Source organism: Microtus ochrogaster, chromosome 18, assembly GCF_000317375.1.
Source record: "Microtus ochrogaster isolate Prairie Vole_2 chromosome 18, MicOch1.0, whole genome shotgun sequence".
Taxonomy (NCBI): domain Eukaryota; kingdom Metazoa; phylum Chordata; class Mammalia; order Rodentia; family Cricetidae; genus Microtus; species Microtus ochrogaster.
In genome coordinates, this window is record NC_022020.1 from 56601534 (window position 1) to 56617327 (window position 15794).

At 36.4% G+C, this 15794-nt stretch overlaps 1 protein-coding gene across 2 annotated transcripts in view; it reads right to left on the bottom strand.

The window, feature by feature from the left end:
• The window catches only part of Dcc (DCC netrin 1 receptor), a 1026209-nt gene that overhangs the window by 529434 nt on the left and 480981 nt on the right, over positions 1 to 15794 (bottom strand). For both annotated transcript variants that reach the window (XM_026783657.1, XM_026783656.1), the window contains exon 3: positions 1689 to 1973. In XM_026783657.1, coding sequence (XP_026639458.1) covers positions 1689 to 1973 — 285 coding nt within the window. The remainder of the gene's footprint in view (positions 1 to 1688; positions 1974 to 15794) is intronic.

The following is a 15794-nucleotide window of genomic DNA, read 5'->3' on the forward strand; positions in this document are numbered from 1 at the left end:
GGCCAGAATTCTCTTACACAGACTGTTAAAGTGTCTACAGTTCATGAGCCAGGCTAGCTCAAGACTGACAGCATATTTGTGCATTAGATCTTCCTGTAGTTCATTTTTGAAGTTTATGTTTGAATATTTGAATTAATAAGAACTTAAATACAAATTCTTTATTCCAGTTCTACTGAGAATTTTATCCACGTATTCAATACAATATGATCATGTCTACCACTCCCCCTCCAATTCCTTCCATATCACCTCAATACACGGCCTTCCTTTAGTTTTTCTCCCTATTAAAATATCTATACAGCTCCAAAGCACACTGACGTGGCTGTAAATAAATCTTTATGCAATTCAATTATTATATACTTTACAATGTGAACAAATAGAAGTCGATAACAATTTAATTTATATTTCAAATTTAATATTAGATTTGATTCCTTAATGTTACTGAAAATAGGCTTCTCTGTCATATTGAAATAATCAAGCATATTCCTGTCAATATGTTAAATGTGGCTTACTATCTAATGATTCAAGGTTTGCATTACATATGAATATAATATTTAAATTTGGAGGCATAAAATGGAGCCTAAATAAATCTGAGCAGGTCCTGCTAATAACTGTTATGTTTTATTTTATTGTAAGCTGTATGTAATGTAGTCAAATTGTAACAGTTACTAGCAGACTGAAGTCAGTATCCATGTGACTAATTTGAGCACACAAAGAAATGAGAAAGATATTTTAAACTTGTCTTATTTAAAACATGAATAAACTTCACCTGAATTGCTAGTTTTCTTTTAGAAACCCTGTAGTCTCTCTGTATGAAATATTTATTATAACTCAAGCAATTAGGAGTGTATGGGTGGATACCAGTACCTATGATTTGAAGAGCAGTTCATTCAAACTTCTGTATGCTTTTCTGTGATTTACAAAAGTAAGTAGAGATCTGTCTCAGACCAAGTGTGGACATAGAAAGATGTGTAATAACAGCAGGCACTGGAAGAGACCTTAGATGCAGCTAATCCAACTTCTAACTATTCAAGAGACTGAAATGAGATGACCAGAGTCATGGAGATTTACCAGAGAAGAAGGAAGGAAAAAGGGGAAGATGGAAAAAAAAACAAACTTGCATAACGTTAATCACATTTTGTTATAAATACTTTGAATGTTTACACTAACCCAGAACTCTAAGGGCCAGGCTCCAGTGTCTGTTTTAGTCAACGTTAGACATAGCACAGTGCTTTCCAGAAATTACTGTGCAAAAGTTTGGGTAGATGGTTTATAGACATTAATTTAGGGATGACATTCAGCCTCACAAATCCTTTCATTTTGTGAATGGGAGTGATACCTATTTTTATACCATTATCAGACAAAAATGAAATAAAATGAGAAGCCCTTATAAATGGACTGTTCACAAAAATACGAAATAAACATAAATAAATGAAAGAATAAAGGAGAAGAAGGATGAGGTTAAAGCATATTTTTATGTTTCTCAAAAAAACTAGTAGTATACAAAACTTAAGAACATATAATCTCATATATTATGTTACCAAAAAAGGAGAGATAATGTTAATCAAAACTCAGTAAGCAATATAGAACACCTAAGCCTTAGAAAATATTTGTCCCTAAAAAAATCATTTGATCTTTTGGTCTTTTCTAGGCAGCTTTATTGTGGGAAACCATGGTAAGCATTGAAATACCTGATAAAATTCGAACTTCTGCTTCATTTCCTGTTCTTATGCTGGCTGGGTTCCGAGCTGAGCATCGGTAGACTCCAATGTCCCCTGCCTGGAGTCGGCTGATCTGCAATGCTCCCGAGGGCAAGACCACCACACGGGAGTCTCCTGGGAGTGGAGTGAGGTCTTGTTGATTCTTCTGCCAGTGTATTGTTGGCATGGGTTCCCCAATGACTTCACACTTGAGTAACACTGTATCTCCCACGAAGGCTGTGATAGATTCTGTCTGGGAAAGGAACCTCAGTGGTCCTAAAAGAAACACAAGAAAGAAAGGCTGAGTCATTCAAACACAGGACAATTATCAGTATCTTGTATTCTTCATGTGACATTGTATCTTAGCATCTATACTCTTAAATTATGCTGAATCTTCTGACTTTATCACACATTATAACAGCAGGCTTGGAAAGTAAGTTATTGGCTAAGATATGATGACAATATTGTCGCTTACCTCTAGAAGCTTCTACTTTAATTGAGACTCTTAGCTAACGCTACCACCACCACCAACAACAACAAAAATCTCATAAAATAAACAGAGCAGATAAGATTAATTGAATCTTAAAAATGAGGAAAATGTGCTTTGAAAGTTAAAATTCCACATAAAAAGTACAGCTGGCATTATGTATCAATGCTGCAAATGATACCTGGCTTTTTTGAATCCCAATTCACTATATCCTCCCAGTTACATAAATTTGGACTAATGTACAAGAAGTTACAAAGATTTAAGAACTGATATGTAGTATACTTTGAGACATATTCAATAAAGAAAAGTGATATTCACTTCCAGTTATACAAACAGACAACAACCAACGGTAGGTTGGCAGTTTAATGTGATTGCTCACCAGTAGTTATCTGGTGTATTTGCAGCATGGAAAAGAAAATCCTACGGTTGGAGTGAGAACAGCTTGTGTTTCTAGCTTTTATGGACCACTTATACAAATGAAACATTGCATTTTGTGCTTCATTTCTTCATGTGTGCAATGAGACAATAGCTAATCCGCACGACCGCTTTCATGTTCCACTGAAATGGCATGTAAAATGGCTTGTAGAGATAGTGGGATTGGAAGGGAAGAGAAGCTGACAACCTTGGAGAAAAGCATGGTGAGTCTCTAGCCTGATGTTCTATTATAGAGAAGCAGTAGACACTCTGACCTTGTCTTCATGAAGCCTTTCATGAGCAAGAGTATATCATCACCCTAACCTTTTGTCCTTAACAATCTGCTATTACGCTGGGCGGTGGTGGCGCACGCCTTTAATCCCAGCACTCGGGAGGCAGAGGCAGGCGGATCTCTATGAGTTCGAGACCAGCCTGGTCTACAAGAGCTAGTTCCAGGACAAGCTCCAAAACCACAAAGAAACCCTGACTCGAAAAACAAAAAAAAAAAAAAAAAACCAATCTGCTATTACTTAGTGAGTCCAAACAAGTCTGAATGAATCATATCATTATGACCCACAGAACGTTTATTTTCTAGAGCTAAATGAAGCAAATAATTTTAGTATTTGGATTTTTGTTTTAGTCATCACAGATACATTCTTATGTTTTGATTTGCCTTTGATAATGCTGTTCATTTTAGATACATGTTATAATAAAATTTTATTAATTCATCTTCCTTAGCTTCCTATGATTTTATTAATTATTTTAAAGTATTTCAATGTTTAAAATTTATTTTAATTAAAGCAGAATTTCCCATATCTGGGATTAAATCATGTCAAAAAAGTTTCGATATTTTTCCATCAATATTTCATCAATGACAAATTCTATTGTGGTCCATTTTCCTACTGCTACTTTGAACCTCCATCTGCTAATTCCTCCAAACCTAATTTTCTTTCCTAAACTGACAAAAAGTAATGCTAGAACAAAAGGTCAGAGGTAAGTGGACTGGTTAAACACAATTTAGCATGAGAGGCAGTAAGAAATATTATAGTGAAGTTTCAGGCCTAGGTCAAGGAAAAACTTCATGTCTACTTCAAATATTGGGTTTAGAATCACAAGATAATGGAATCAATGCCATATAAAATTATTTTAGCATATTATATAGAATAGGTACAGGTTGATAGGTACTATTATCATTATATCTCTCCATAAACTACATGAAATCATAGAGATGTAATAGTAAGGGGATGCACTATTCTTTAAAATGAGTGATTAATACAAGATAATGTATGCACTTCAAATTACTTGAGCTGTAAAACTACCTCTTTCCTAAAGCTAAGACTCTGGAATTTCAATCTATGGAACCACCTAGACCAACACTACAGAGGTATTTCCAAACGGTATCAGTCCCTCGGAAAAGTTTACTTTTCCAAACAAAAGAACCCACCTATAACTGAGAGCTGCTGTGAGTGGTTGGGAAAACAAAAGGAGCCCATTAACTTGCTCTCTGGCTCTTGGATCAAAGTCCTTTCTAGGCACTTAGTACAGTTCAGAACGCTTTTGAAAGAAAAAGATACAGCATATTAATCTGCTACTAATTAACTTCAGTGTGGATTAAAAGGATGAAATCAAAGGGCGATTGCTATAGTATAAAGAAACAGCAATGAGTAGGAGTGCTATTTTAAGGTTTATGTCAGGAAACGAAATTCTGAGTTATTTAATAGCCTTCCTTCTTGTCGTCATTGTTAGTTTTTCTTACAATTAAGGAAAAATAGTTATGAATAGCTATATAATATTTATATTAAATTTATAAAATAACAATATAGTTTATTAATGTATGTTAGAATAAAATATATTAGGTAAGTTAGAAAAACATCTGGATACTTTTATGCATGCAGATACATGACTCTATATTAGTTAGAGACATTGTACAAATTCAAAATCATTGTGTTCCAACTGATTATCAGTCATCTTAAAAATTTAGCTAGCAAGTTAGTGCTAGAGCATAGAATACAGACACGTAATTCAAATTGATATTCAACAATTGTTTTCCTACATCATCCTCATCTGGCTGCTATAGTTACATAATGAGACAATGGGATTGGCTCCTAGTCTACAAGCTATTGTGCCGCGGTGTCCTCTGAACTCACAGTCAGGAAGCTGACAGAATTTTAAGAGGCTAGGAAGGAAACTGACAAGCTTCAGAGAACTCAGAGATTGAGTCAGTCACCCATATTTGTGTGTGTATCTTTAACTGAGTGGCTTCACTTGTGTGGTCTGTTGTTGGTGCTGTATTTGGTGTGAATTGTCATTTATCACATCTCCCAGACAAAATCGTGCAACACATATTATTTGTATACACCACCATGATGGCTTTAGATCTTAAGAAAGAGAAACAAGAGAGCATATTCTGGGTTCAATTCCTAGTGCTGGGGGTTAAGGAATGGGAACATATTCAATTTTAAAGTTAACATTGTAGCAGAAAATTTTCAAATAATTGTGAGGATGGAAAATTATAAAATGACTTTTTATCCATTATTTTTGTCTCTACATAGAAAACTACGGACCAAACAAGTAAGTCTATAGATTCTTGTTTTTTTTTTTTGTTTGTTTGTTTTTTGGTTTTCGAGACAGGGTTTCTCTGTGGCTTTGGAGCCTGTCCTGGAACTAGCCTGCCTCTGCCTCGCGAGTGCTGGGATTAAAGGCGTGCGCCACCACAAGTCTATAGATTCTTGTGTGGCTTGAATTACTGCTTTCACTATGGAACTGAACTTCTGCATGACATCTCCTTGTAAAAGAAGATATTATGTGATATCAATTTTAGTTATTAAATTCACCAAAACTCATAACAATGAAATACTATATTTTTTCATAAATTATTAAATACAATAATATAAAGTAAATATTTTGTGCATCAGGTGGCTATGGGGGTCTCTTGTTACCATAGTTTCCTTTCTCTATTCTTCACTCTCTCATGTCCTTTCCAGACATCAGAAGGAGTTCATGCTACTGCTGGTGACAGTATTAATCTTACTGTCCAAATGCTGTAAAAGAGTTTTGACTATATTTTAAAATTGCATACCTAGGACTCTAGCATAACCCCACATCATTTTTCACAACTATTGCAAAACAATTCTTAACTCTGGTGAACTGGTCTGAAGCTCTGAACCTAGTCTTCTCTTGATGTTATTTCTTTAGTACTTTCTCTATAAAGGGATATGCTTCCCTCCCCCATATCATCCTGTCATAACTGTAGGCATTCTAATAGCAACAAGTATAAAAATCCCTACACTTTTGCTAGTCTAACTGAGAATCATCTTTCTTGCTTAAAATTTTTATATCGCTCATAATTTACAGACACCATGACAGAGTCAGTCATAAATCAAACCTGAACAGTTCTTCATGTTCCTGTTATGTTATCTGTATTTTCTTTCCATGTGGTATATCAAACATTTACTGACAATAAAAAACAAACATTAATATTTGCTTTAAAAATGCCCAAATTTTAAAATTGATACTAGTTTTACATTTATCACTTTCCAATACATACTGGGAGCTTGGGATGGGAGATAACACACCAAGGGGCCAGATTATCTGGGGTCACATTCCTGCTTCATCTCTTCATTATATTTTGTGTATCAAGTAGCTACGGTGTTCATGAAAAGTAGGTCCCTGGTCAGCAAGAGTCTGTTCAAACTCAAGAGATCACCTGTAGTCTATAGTCAGGCTTAGATGTGTCTAGCACTACCTTGTGTTAACACAGACCAAACCTTTAGTGAGAAGCAGTAAAAAGTAAGAATAGTTTGTTTTATCTATAGGAAAGTCAAGACATGCCCCGTATAACAAAGCTTTATTTTATTCCCTTTTCCTTGAAATAATAAATACAGATAAGCCTAATTCTTGTTTTATAAGTGACTTATATAGACTAAGAAGTGTTCTGGAACATAGCATTTGCATATTATTTGAATTAATAAGTCAGCTAGACATAATTTAAAGCATGTGAGAGGAAGTGCTCTTGCAACACTGGAATCTTATGTAAGGATTAAAACATGTGCAGGTTTTCCTTTCTACAGAGTCCAGGAACCAACTCCCCCATTCACTGAGGAACAACTCCATATTCTGCACTCCATTAAATTCTCTAAACTTACTACAGTCTGGAGTGCTATACTATTCAAAATAGCACACAGACCTATTTGGAGTGCCTCAGGAGGGCTTCTATCTTTATCCCAGAGAAAAGGTTGTTTCCTAAAAGGAAGCGTTGTCAAGATGCCTACCTTCACACCCAGCCTGGTCCAGGATGGTGTACCAGGTTTATGTTTTGGAACATCTGGAATTGCGGAAGCATTCCACACTAGTCTACCCACAGTTTTAGACGTGTCCAGCCCTACCATGTGTTAACACAGACCAAACCTTATTAGTAAGAAGCTGTAAAGAGTAAAGCATCGATTGTCTTACCTATAGGAAAGCCAAGACATGTACCACATACCAAAGCTTTATTTTATCCCCTTTTCCTTGAACTAATAAACACAGATATGCCTAACTCTTATTTTATAAGTGACTTATATAGACTAAGAAGTGTTTGGGCTTCAGCATCAGAAATGTTATTGATAATACCAATCCTTATTGCAGCCGCAAAGTAAATAGGACTGAGAACAAGAAAGATAAGCCCATTTTGTAGTTGGCACAGAGGAATGAGTTCGTCATTTATTCTGATTACTATAAAACATACTTCTGTTTTTAACTTATAGTAGTTTACCACCAGAAAGATTCATAAAGAGCCTCTTTGCATGTGTGCTTTGATAAATGTTGCTCAAGGTCTGTTATACATCTATAAAGTAGACTCCTTTCTCAAGCATTTACCAGTTGTACAAGAAAGGGCTTATTCTTTTTAGCTCTCATTAACATAACGTTTGCATATGTGGAGGTGATAATGTCAAGGCAGGTGATGAATCTTCTGTCCAGGGAGAACCAGTTGCTCCTCTGGTCCCCTTTGCATCATATACATCCACTGCCACTATTTAACTGTGCAGTTCGCCTTCTTTTCCAGGCTAATATGCTAATTATACAGCCGAGGACTCAGCCCTAGTTGTAGTCAGCCCTTGTGTCTTACAGACGGCAAAATGTATAATGATTCTTCATCAAATAAACAGTTGTTGAATGTAAAACTATGTGTTATGATTAATTTAATCATCAGGAAGCATCACAGGCCCTAAACATTAGGAAATGATTGAAGCAAAGTTCTGAAAAAGAACCACTCTGCACACTGAACCTTCTGCTAAGGCTGTTTAACTGGCTAGTCTTTCAATGACAGTGCAGAGGTAGGAACATTGCTGGCCCAGGGTCTGACTACAATCTATCTTTAATCCCCTTAGTAGCCACTCCTTGAAGACCTGTGTGTCTGACCCAATGCTCTGTGACTCATAGGAAAAATGCTTTAACTATGAAAACTCTAGCTTCCATCAGCTAAAAGGCTAAGACAGTCATCGGAGAGCAGCTAAGCTGAGTGGTCCCTGCTTTGCTGTGGCTAATGAGTCAAACAATGTGTTTAAAAAATACTTTTACTTAGGATTTCGTTGGTGCTTTGTATTCTAAAATTGTCAGTAAACCGCTCCCGTGTTGGAAGACAGGATTTGAGTTAAGTTGAACAGGTATTCCTGGGCCATGGTCACTCATTTGCTTCAAAATAAATTTCCTAATCCCTCTTAGGTGAGAGCTGTGGGTTTGCAACCATAAAGAACAACAGCAAAGTCTACTTATGGGTGGGGAAAGGGTTTACTTTACAGTGGTTTCTTCAGGCAAAGGATGAAAGAGCAGAAGCTAGCATACAAACCCAAGCCTACCTGGAAATGCAGCCTTTCACATGGATTGCATGTGTGAAAATTAGGAGACAACAAGGCCTGACATGACCAAAAATCTTCTTAGTCTTATAAACTTATTTGAGGACCAGTGAGTATTTTAAGTGATATTTACCCATCATCTTACAAATCACTGTCTCTAGGAAAAGTTACCAGATCTTTCCAGGCTAACCTCATTCCTTTCAAGCCAGCTTGTGTAAGCAGTATGTCAATCAGTCTCCTTCAAGACACTATGTACTTCTTCACTGGCTAAATCCAACCAACAAGTTTGTTCCCAGGACAGTGGAAATGTTAATAGCCAAAGCACCAAACATTTTTCTTTTCAGCTTTTCTTTTGTGATGCTAAAAGGGGAGAGGGATAAAAAAATCACCATGGCAATGAATGGAAAATTGCTAAACCTGTAGGGAGGTGTTAGGCTCTCAGAATTAAAATAAGGGGAACAAATCCCCAACATTTCATCCGTGCAGGATGCACCACAGAGACTCCAAGAAATTGTCCATCAGAACCAGTCAGACAGTCAGAAAGTTACACCAGCTTAGATAGATACATTACTACATTCAGATCTAAACTATGTTGGATTTCAGAAAGTAAACGTGAAAGCAAAGCCTTTAACACTCGGGATTTAAGTATGCAAGTCTCCCTGCTGCCTGGGAGGTCTCTCTTCCACCCACATACACCCAGTCAGGCCTACTCCTTTCTTTAAATTCTAATCTGGAAAAGGCATATTCTTCTGATTTGCCCTCTAGCCTCCTTGGCGCACTATCAAGATCGGCATCTCCTCCTATAGAACTCTAATTATTAAGTAATTAAAGTTCATTTCATAAAGAGACTTATCAACTGAGAGACAGACCTCATGGTTGGAAATAAGCTTTGCTTTTAAATATTCAACAATGTGGTAATACTCTGCAATTGCCAGAGGAGAGTGGCTGTAAACACTCTGCTCTAAATTACAGACTGAAGGTTACGTTCCCTCTGAGCAGGACGTGTTCGTCCCTGCTTAATTGACAAATTCACTGAATGGCAGAGAAAAGAGGCACACCGACGAGACATTCTCTAAATGGAGTCATTTACCAAAGGCAGTGAAGAGCAATAAAGCATCTTCATGGAAATTTTTAGACTGTTTTCCACACCTTCAATTCTCTTGTCCCTTTATTGTGGGTTGGTGTGGGTTGTTCTCTAGTCCATCCTGGTGTCTTTCTCTCTCTCTCTCTCTCTCTCTCTCTCTCTCTCTCTCTCTCTCTCTCTCTCTCTCTGCCTCTGTCTCTCTCCCATTTTCTCTCCCTTACCCTCTCCCTCTTCCTCCCTCCCTCCCTTCCATTTGTAGTGGTAAAATGAGGAGTCCTGGGTAGTTGGAATAAGAGCAAATGCTGGAATGCAGATTTACAACGTAGATCTAGGAAACCTGCTTGTTCCAGGCACAGGCTTCCATATGTTATTCTGTTGCATTAGTGGGCCCATGTAGAGATGCGATAGAAAAGCTATGGCGTGGGAAGGAAAAGAGTAGAGACAAAATATGCCCTCACTGCCAGTTTATGTGCCAGCTCTACAGTCTTCTTCTCATGAAGGAACTCTTTCCCAAAGTCAAAAACAGTCAATGCAAAACACCAAATCTTTCTTGGAAATCAACTCTTGGGTTTGTTGCATGTAACTGTTAGGAATTTTTCCTAACGCGAGCTCTCTGCCAAAGCATGAATTCCAATCAAGCCAAATCATCATAACAAGCCAAATTAAAAGATATCCAGAATTCTCCTTTGGGAGCTATCTTAAATACCACCCTGGCGGGGGGGGGGGGTGTCAGGACCTGGCATGCTGGAATTTGGAGTCCAGACCAATACAACTCTCAGGCCTGGTGGCTGGGGGCTACACTCCCAACTTAACAGTAACATGCTCTGAGGAGTTGACACAGTGTCATCTTTTGAAACAATTGATGAGATCCATGACTTTGAAGCAGGTGGTGATTGGGAAAGTACTGTATGCCAATGTCCAAAATGCAGTATGGATGCTGTTACTTCAATGTTCACATTGCAGTCCTACTATATTCTCTCTTAGCTGACCTTTAGATGCAGAGTGTGAACTCTAGACTCTTCAGTCTGTGATGCTCTGAACCATAGCACCCTAGTAACAGTGCTGTGGACAGAACAGTCTTTCTAGTAAGATAGGTTTATTAAGCTACTACACCAGAGAAGTCAGAGGCTCCAGACCCACCAACTCTGCCCCCAAGGGAGTTACCAGGCATGAGCTACCCCTGTGTGTTAATGGCCTCCTCTTTCAGATTTCATTACCTGCCATCACACAAGCCTGAGTTGTGAATGGCCCTCCCAAGACTTCATTAACTTCATCACAGAGCAGCTCTGGGGTGGCTCAGCTGGTAGCATTTTAATAACTCTCCTTTTATCCATCTGAGGTAATATATAATATCTATTTCCAGCATAAGATCAAATAAGGAAGAGTTTTTCCACTTCACCTCCAACTTATGCAGTATTGTCTTCCAAGATATAGATCTTTCATAAAATATAATGAAATTGTATAGAACATCATTGCCATTATTCTACGTTCAACTTAACCTAGATTGCTTCTCAGGTGAAGCTAAGTAACAATCATGCAGAGAGGTAGGCAGCTTTTAGATTAGCTGTGCAGACACTACCTTTCATTGTTGAAATTGGTCATTCTTTTTCAAATATGCATAAAGACAAACAGAAATTCAAAATTGCCATATATATCAATTACATATTTTACTGTTTAACATGAAAAAAGTTATATGCATGTTATTTAAAAGGAGAACTAGTGCAGAAAATATTTATGAATCAAAAATATAAACACATTTATGTATTAAATTAGTATACCATTATTATAAACCATTTTATAATGAAAGCTAGGCCAATAAATGTGTAAGTTGATGTCACTTTGAAAATTAATTTCACAGTATAACAATTTAACAAAAAAAGCTATTTCTAGGTGTCTACCCATAAGAATATAAAGAAAAAAATTTAAAAGCATTTTGTTCAATGTGAAAATTAGAGAATGGGTGAACTATACTGTTGCTAACTGGTTAAACAAATTACAGCATATCCACTGGACAGAGTGTCAGAAAAACACTGGAAATTAAGGCAATTATCTTTCTTTTGGTTATTACACAAAGAGAATCTTACACTCTGTAATCTAACTGGCCTCAATTTATGATTCTCCTGATTCCGTTTCCCAACTGGTAGGATTATAGGAATATCCTCAAACCAGGCAAACATTTCTTTAATCAAAGAAATATACTGAGACAATTCCTAAAACAAGCTTGTTTTTAAAAAGAGAGCGTGAGAAAGAGAGGAAACAGCAAATGATTTCAGTGTTCCATTAGACACGTTATCCAGGGCAATCTTTAAGCAAGCCTTCATGAGTACACCCATGTCCTAAGAAGATGTTTCCCTCAGCAGGCTTTGACAGTAATTTTATTTTTATTCTCAGCTTTATGTTACAATTCGTATTACAAAATCTAAGATTGGATTATAATTAAGAGTAATGATATTTTAAATCAAACCCGAAGCTAAAACTTTTGATCAAGGTTACATAATATTGTATAGATCTAGCGCATGGAGATTGACTATGACTTTGGCTGATACCTATGGAAACTTCTTGAACGTGTGTTTATATAATGGAAGACACTATAAGATCATCAAAGTAAAGAAAAGCAAGCTCTTAAGATTTGTATTGCACTTCAATCCACCTCTAGTTACTGTCAATATCTTGCTTCTACTTTACATGGGTTAACTTGCCCAAAACCCCAAAGCAATTCCAATTATAGTATGGGCATTTCCAGAACACTTGCTTTATTCGTTCAATTGTCAGTTCATTTAATCATTCATTCAGTGTAATAGCTAAGTTTCTAAGTCACATTGAGTCATGACATTTGACCAGTGTGTGTTAGGTGTGCTAATCAGGACGTTTCGGTATGAAGATGATATTTTAATATACGGATAGAATAAGGGAGTGTGTCTTCCACTTAACACATCAGATGCCTGTGTATGGTGGCAGGGAGAGGCAAAGAGCATCTTTTTCTGTGCCTGGATACATGGAGCACTGGTCTTTTCCCTGACTTTCATGTTAGAATTGAATCAGAAGTGACATCATTTGTCCTCCTGATCCTTTAAATTTTAGATTAAAACATAAATAAAACCATCATGTTTCCTGGGTCTTGAGCATGTTCAACTGTAAATCTTGAAAGTTCTTAACCTTCATAGCTATATGTGGCAATTTTTACACTAAATCCTTTCCTTAAATCAGCATTCAAACAGAATAATATAGATTTGACATTTCCTAAATAAGAAAATTTCATATCAAAATTAAAAAATAATGTCTGAACAATGACATACAATCAGTATGTAAATAAATGACAGTGTTTAATGAATAAAATTATTAAAAATGTTATGTGAGGATACTTCATAACTATGTGTATGAAGTATATTTTATAAGAATCATGATTGAATTCTGTGTTCAGATTTAGGCCACATTGCTAAGACATTATACATATGTAAATACATCAATATTTGAAATAATTCACATATTTGGATTTTTGCGGTTCTAAGAGTCACGTTTCTTCTTTTATGTGTCAAATGCACACTGAACAAGCGTTCTAGAGTTCAAAGGACAATTTATTTTTGTACCTATGCTCATCTTTGTCCATCTCAACAAATGGTGCTTCTTTATTTCATCACATGTGATTTTTACTGATAATAAAAGGAAATATATGAAATAATACAGAATGATCCTCAGAGATGCTTTTTTGATGCTTTTTGATAAGGTAATAATTAGGAACAAATTTTCAAATTTTTAAAATACGAACAGGATCTTGAATAATGAAGAGGAGTATGCAAATTACACAGCATCTAAGAGGATATTCTAAACAGAAAAACAGCTTTGCAAAAACCACAACTCTAAGAAGCACATAGAGTTTAGAATATGTAAATAATTTAATATGAAGAAGCAGATAGAGATTTTTAAATATGCTTTGGTTGTGTATGTGTGTTTTCTTTTTGTTGTGTTTCTACTATGTTACAGAGCTCAACATTGTTCTTGATTTTCACCAAGTTTGTATTGTTTTTTTTTTTTCTTATGGTAGTATTCTATGAAGGCAGAGGATATGAGCCCTGTGTTTCCATACTATTTTTTAGGTGCACAGACACACAGAATAAATATTGAATGATTCTTATATAAATGAACAAACAATTTGTGACTTACTCTCCATCACACATGGCACACTAATAGGATACTATATGACAAGTGTTATCATTTAGTAGTTACACTCCCATGAAGTCACTGTTCAAGAATGAGTCATCCTCCAGAATTGTGCATTTGAGGATGAGAGGAGAGAACTCGTTTGTGACTTGTTTTCAGAGTGAAACAATCACAAATCCCAGCAAAAACAAAGCCTCTAAGATGGAAATCTTAGCAAGAAACTTAGTTATTAGTTCCCAAGGTTATCTGAACAAGAATCTACACTGTGAATAGTGTTCTAAATTTTAATTGAGTTTCTACCATCCAACCCACAACGTCACAATTTTCTAACTGGACTAAAGAGCCACTCAACAGGAGGGAAATAATGTCTGTGCTGTAAACCTAGTCAACTATCATACCTGAAGGTCATGAACTCCCTACTACAATTTTCCTAAACCAAGAGAATTTTAATTGCTTTTAAATATTTATTCTAACGCCTAGAGATGAGTATGGCTCTCACCTCTCACCCAAGTCGTCTCTTTTGGAAGTAGATGGAGATTGTTACAGAAAATAAGGACTAGCTAAACTATAAACCGGAAGTTTTCCAACCTTACCTGATATATCCACAATACAACTCTATACCTAAACTTCAGGGTACACCATGGAAAGATGAGATAGAAAGATTGTAAGAGTCAGAAGACCAGGCTATCTACCAAGAGCTGGCTTCCATATTATGACATAGAAGCTGCATTCATGAAATCTCAACAACCTAGTGCCCTAAATGAGACCTGTGTAAACATAATACCTGTGTATAAGTCATCATGGATGGGGAGAATCTCATGAGGATCCACCACTAGATGTAAGATTACAGGAAAGTAATGGTTGCTGACAGAAAAAAAACAAAACAAAACAAAAAAACCCAGTCTTCTCCAGGGACAAACCCTTGACAAATTTTCCAATCCTAAATGGTCATCTTAAGCACATATACAGAAGATCAACACTAAGTGAACTCAGATATATATATACACTCAGGTATATATATACATATATATAGAGAGAGAGAGACAGAGACAGAGACAGAGAGACAGAGAGAGAGAGAGAAAGAGAGAGACAGAGAGGCAGAGAGACAGAGAGAGAAAAGAGATAAATAATTTGAGATAAAGTAGGAAATAAAATATCAGAGTAATGAAAAAGTTAAAATTGAACACATGATCAAAAGGTGATTGAGAATATGATAGTAACCATAGATAGAAGGTCAGATAACATAAGGTACAGTGCTTTAAAAACTACGTCTCCATTGATAGTTTTTGGTAATATTTTCCTCCAGTTTGATTTAATAGGACCAGTTGCCTTTTAATATTTTTCCAGTCAAACAAATAACTGAGTCCTGTTTAGAATTTGTAGACAGAGTCAAATAAAATAACAAATTAAATAGTACAGGTTTTCAGTGTAAGTAGGTAGCAGCGAGAGTAGTATCAGTTCAAAACATTTGTTTTAGTATATAATTTGTAGGTCAAGAATCTGAGCTTACTTCCCGGTTTTAAAAGGCCCCCAACCCCTGAGCTCTCCTCAGACTAAGGACTTAAAATCATATCAATACGCACCCTGGAAATTTCCACCCTGGATATCTCTGCCCCCAAGAAGCCCTGTATAAAGCCTGCTGTGCTGCTTCTTGCATGAGCAGAGGAAGCCACTCTCTTGTGCCTTTCCCAATAAATCTCTTACGTGAGGTTTGGTTTTTGTTTTTGTTTTTTTTTTTTTTTGTTTTTTTTGTTTTTGTTGTTGTTGTTGGTTTGTTTGTTTTTTTTTATTTTCGAGACAGGTTTTCTCTGTAGTTTTTGGTGCCTGTCCTGGAACTAGCTCTTGTAGACCAGGCTGGCCTCAAACTCACAGAGATCCACCTGCCTCTGCCTCCTGAGTGCTGGGATTAAAGGCTTGTACCACCACCGCCGCCCAGCCTCTATGTGAGGTTTGTTATACAGTGTCACTTTCGGGTACTCCTTCACTCTTGACTTCCAGGATACTTTCCCCCTCATAACTAAAACACTTGTATTGGGGATACCTTTCCCCTCAGATCTGGGACAGTTATGTAATTCATTATAGGTAGCGTAATAATACCTGAGATTCGTACCACAAATATA